Source organism: Gastrolobium bilobum, unplaced genomic scaffold (genome assembly GCF_033153095.1).
Source record: "Gastrolobium bilobum isolate Gb01-03AN ecotype WA unplaced genomic scaffold, APGP_CSIRO_Gbil_v1 utg6105, whole genome shotgun sequence".
Classification (NCBI taxonomy): Eukaryota; Viridiplantae; Streptophyta; class Magnoliopsida; order Fabales; family Fabaceae; genus Gastrolobium; species Gastrolobium bilobum.
In genome coordinates, this window is record NW_026899702.1 from 585584 (window position 1) to 590481 (window position 4898).

The following is a 4898-nucleotide window of genomic DNA, read 5'->3' on the forward strand; positions in this document are numbered from 1 at the left end:
ACTCAGAAGCCAAGCGGCCTTAACTAAGGCGGTATCCCAGTTACTATATAAACACACGATATACCACCAAGGTACGATCATCCTTTACTTTAACAAGATAACACACATGCCTCTGATACTAACTTAAGCATCGGAGTGTCTTCGCAGGTACCCCCTATTTGGTGCAACGTGCCAACATGAAGGACAAAAGCTCAAGCTCAGTCCGACAGCAATACTTGGCCCTTGCCAACAACGACGTAAGGTGATTCAACCGTGTGTGATTGGGCTCTATACCTATAGGCCAGTCCATACTATATCTGGTCCGATCATACTATTAAGGCATGTTTGGAGCACCTGATAAAGAAGATATGATAAGATAACTTATCATATCTTACTTTTATCTCTTGTTTGGTGGGTCAATAGGATATGATTAACTTATCCTATCGTTTCATCTTATCATATCCAATACATTATGGGGGGAGCTGGGTTATGATTAAATAGGATAGGATACCTAATATATCTTCACGCTACTCAATATATTCTCACGCTATTTAATATATTTGTATTTTTTGCATTATATTTTATTTTATTTTTTATTTTTTTTTTCTACATAATCTTATCAGATTGTTAATCAGGTGCTATCAAACACAGAACATAATATAGGCTTATCAGCCTCATATCATATCCTACCTTTATCTTATCATGTCCACCAAACGAGCCCTTAGTCACAAAGAAAATGATATTAATTGAGATTAACCTTTTCAAAATTGTAAAAAAAAATTGATAATTGAAGCAATAGTAATTAAAAAATAAGTTGTGATTAATACATTTCAAAATCTTAGATGCAGTTAATACATTTCAAAATCTTAAATGCAGTTCTGGTTTTTATATGACCCTTGACGCTTCTCATACTTTCTAATTAAACCTGATAACGTAATATAAGAACACACTTCTTTAATTGAAATTGATTTAATTTTTTTATTTAGTTATAACAAGCATAAATGGTATGTCAATTACAAATTTTATTTTAATATAATCTTTAAAAATTTCTAGAACTTTTTTTTTCCTTTTCTGGTACAAAAATTCTAGAACTTTGAAAATAAACGTTGCAAGTTGAAACGGTTATTACGGAGGAGGAGCTGCTAACAGAGTTAAAAAGATGTGCAAGCAAAATATCTGTTAACGTTGGAAATGTGAACTTGAAATGGCAACGGTCATGATGCCAAACAAGCAAATAATAAAGAATGACCTGTCCTCTCACTCTCCTCCCTTCACAACGGTAACTTCTTAGAACTTTCTCTCCTCATTTTGTATACAAATCACCCATGGACCCCACTCTTTCATGGCTGTCCCAAAACTCACACAACAACAATGCAAAGAAAGAAAACAAATCTTAATAAGCAAGGAGTGACGTTGCGGTACTCGCAGTGCGTAAGTCAAAGCTCAAATCAAAAAACGCTCCTTCAACACCCTTACGGCACAATTTCTATTTTTGTTTTATATTTCATTTATTCACACGCATCGAAGACCACAGTCATACGTCTATACAATTTTTTTTTTTTTTTTTTACAACTTTATCCACCCGTCTTCCCCAATCCAAATTACATTTATATCCTCGGTCAACATTCAATGACATTTTATTGCCATTTAAAGTTACTAACTCTCGTCAAAAGTCATGCAAATCGCTCGAAGAAATTTTTTAATAGATTACCTATCATGTCATGTTTCACGAAAAAATTTAGCCGTAATATTATTACGAATAGTTTACTCTGTCTATTTTTATTTTATCTATTTTTATTTATCTCTCTCAATAACATTAAATTATAATTTTATCCATAAGTGAAGGTTTGTAAAATAAAATAAATTTTTTTCCCTTTTACTTTCTCCTTAAGAATAAATTAGAGTGTGTACAACGAGTGCCCAAATAATGATAATATATCATGGTCAAAGATCGTTTTGAAATTGACTGTGATAGCTGTTGTGTGTGTATACATGCGGATGCCTCGCAAATCGCAAATAACACGCAAATACAAAAAAAGAGAGGGTCCCACACTGACTCCGTTACGACCCTGATAACACAACTTTCTCATCCCCTCCTTTAAATACCCCCCAATGACTCATTCTTTATCTCTTATACGAATCTCTCTCCCAACGCCAAAACTTAAACGCAAACACAAAACCAAATACAAGAAAGAAAGCAAGGAACAAATAAAAAAAACAAAAAGACAAGACCAATTCCAACGTTTGAATTTTGACTAAAGAGAAAGGAAGCACCCAAACGCCATTCAAACATGTCTTGCTCCGTCGCAGTTTCCAATTCGCCGGTGTTCTCTCCTTCTTCCTCCCTCTTTTGCACGAAGCAATCCATCATCACTTCCTCACCGGAAGCCCTAAACCTTTCCCTCTCTCATCTCAAGAACGCTTCTTCTTCTACGGCGTCGTCTTGCTCCTCCTCCTCTTCCCCTTCTTCTTCTTCCTCACCTTCCTCTCCCTTCCGCCTTCGCCTTCCTAAGCCTCTCACCGCCTTCTCTGCCTCCACTCCCTCCTCCACCTCCCCCAACGCCACCGTTTTGAAGAGGAAGAGACCGGCCAAGCTTGACATACCCATTTCTTCTCTCACCTTTGGAGTTCCGGCGACGCCGTCCGCGGTGGCACGTGATGTCGTTGAGGCTGAGGGAGAGGGGTTTACTGTGTATTGCAAGAGAGGAAGGAGGGAGTACATGGAGGATCGTTACACAGCTGGAGATAATCTACGCGGAGAACACAAACTGGTAAGAAATTTTATTTTATTTTTTATTTTTCAAAAATTATGAATTTTGTGCTTTAGTTTGTCAAAGATTGGCCGGTTCCGATTATGGTGTATTTCTAGGGCATGGGGTTGTGGAAAGTTAGACACTTTCTTTTTGAATTTGATCTGGGTTTGAATAAATTTAAATTGTTTGAAGAATTTGAATAATTCTGATTTTTTTTTTCTGGATGGTTTTGTCAAATTCATGAACTTATAGCTGCATCTGGAAATTTCTGCTTAATTTGCGCTGTTTGAAAAGGCAACTTCTGGCTAGGAAAAATTTGTAATATTTTGTTCTTCTCAACTTGCTCATCATTATGGGTGAAGAGATACAACGTTGAATTCTATGTTTTTATAATTGTTTTCGAGTTAAGAAGTTCTCTCAGTGATTAATGTGTGGGATAATATCTTGTTGCATGAATTAAATAGTTACTGTGATGTGTATAGATAGTTGAAACAAATAAATTAGGGAAAAATCACAATGAATGTAATATTAATTGAGATTTTCTGAATGTGTCTTGCTTATGATTCTTAATGAGCTAAATGGATGCTAGTGCAATAAAATCTAACAGTTAAATTTGTTTCATGATCTTTGCAGGCCTTTTTTGGTATATTTGATGGGCACGGAGGTGCAAAAGCTGCTGAATTTGCTGCTAGGAACTTAGAAAAGAATGTCTTGGATGAAGTGATCATAAGAGATGAAGATGATGTTGAGGAGGCAGTGAAGCGTGGGTACCTCAACACGGATTCTGATTTCTTAAAAGGGGATCAGCACGGTGGCTCTTGCTGTGTAACAGCATTGATTAGGAATGGTAACCTTGTTGTGTCCAATGCTGGTGATTGTCGTGCTGTGATTAGCAGAGGAGGTGTTGCAGAGGCCCTAACATCTGATCACAGACCTTCAAGGGAAGATGAAAGGGACAGAATTGAGACTCTGGTAAGCATCTGACCATGATAGTACTTTATCTTTTCTCTGTAGTTATTGAAACCAAATGTTTGAGTTTTTTTTGCTGGTTCTAAAGCATTTAAATTTGTCTTGTAGGGTGGCTACGTTGATTTATGTCGTGGTGTTTGGAGGATCCAGGGATCTCTTGCTGTATCTAGGGGACTTGGAGATCGACACCTGAAACAATGGGTGACAGCAGAACCTGAGACCAAAGTTCTCAGAATTGAACCTGAACATGACTTGTTAATATTAGCTTCAGACGGATTGTGGGATAAGGTAGCAGTCAATTGCAATCTTAATAGTTTCTTTTTGAAAATATTGCAGAATATTTTTGTTCATGTATTTGACTGACAAGTTTCTCTTTGTCATTCTCATTTCAGGTTAGTAACCAGGAAGCAGTAGATATTGCTCGTCCTTTTTGCGTAGGGAACAACAAACCGCAACCATTGCTGGCCTGTAAAAAGCTTGTAGATTTGTCTGTTTCACGAGGCTCTATGGATGATACTAGTGTTATGCTAATCAAATTGGAGCACTATATCTGAAGTTTCATTAGTACAAGAGAAGGTGTTACCTGATGTTAGAGTAGCTGATTCTTTTCTGTAGATATACATAATATATCTGACAACATTTATTGGAATTTTTTGCACCCGTAGACGGGAAGGGATATTAACAAAATAACATTTAGTAATTTTTTTAGTAGAATGATATTGATGTAATAAGCATTTAATTACTTTTTAAGTTATTATTTTTGGTAATTCATTCATTATTTATACTGAAGTTATCAAATTTGTGATAGTTTACAGTTCCCCCATTTTGGTACATAGACGCAAAGATGACTACGATTTATTGAATCTCTCTTTCAAGATTTACCAGACAGGCCATGTTAGTCTTTTGAATTTGACAGCTTAATCAAACGGGCTGTATAATGAACTTTTTTGTCTGGTGAATTTGACTGCTTAATCAAACGGTTAGATATTGATTGGTGGTAGGCTGTATACTGAGCTTTGTCTTGTGAATTTGACTGCTTAATCAAGCTGCGCTTCAAAGGAATGAATTTAAGACAACATATTATTAGCCCTTCAGTAAATAGTTGAGCCGTAATTTTTTGTTGGATTTGGCGAGTGAGGGATCCATTTTAGAAGGAAAAATATGGAAGTTTATAACCATTGATTGGAAAAGTTAAGT

General features: G+C 36.1%; 1 protein-coding gene across 2 annotated transcripts; it reads left to right on the forward strand.

Moving 5' to 3' along the window:
• The first annotated feature begins 2136 nt into the window (after nt 1–2136).
• Nucleotides 2137–4428, forward strand: LOC133292753 (probable protein phosphatase 2C 25). 2 transcript variants are annotated; one of them, XM_061491203.1, is made up of 4 exons: nt 2137–2750; nt 3366–3704; nt 3810–3989; nt 4094–4428. In XM_061491203.1, exons 1-4 carry the CDS (start codon nt 2271–2273, stop codon nt 4253–4255), a joined length of 1161 nt encoding a protein of 386 aa, XP_061347187.1. In that variant the 5' UTR covers nt 2137–2270; the 3' UTR covers nt 4256–4428. The 2 variants fall into 2 exon arrangements, with proteins under 2 accessions (XP_061347187.1, XP_061347188.1); XM_061491204.1 differs by having other exon boundaries at nt 3366–3699; nt 3838–3989.
• Nucleotides 4429–4898: the final 470 nt, after the last annotated feature.

Bases quoted from the DNA above. Each gene is read 5' to 3' on its own strand.
- LOC133292753 (XM_061491203.1), top strand. From the start codon at position 2,271: ATGTCTTGCTCCGTCGCAGTTTCCAATTCGCCGGTGTTCTCTCCTTCT. The intron at 2,751-3,365 runs GTAAGAAATTTT...TGATCTTTGCAG, and splicing joins TACGCGGAGAACACAAACTG to GCCTTTTTTGGTATATTTGA. The intron at 3,705-3,809 runs GTAAGCATCTGA...TTTGTCTTGTAG, and splicing joins GGGACAGAATTGAGACTCTG to GGTGGCTACGTTGATTTATG.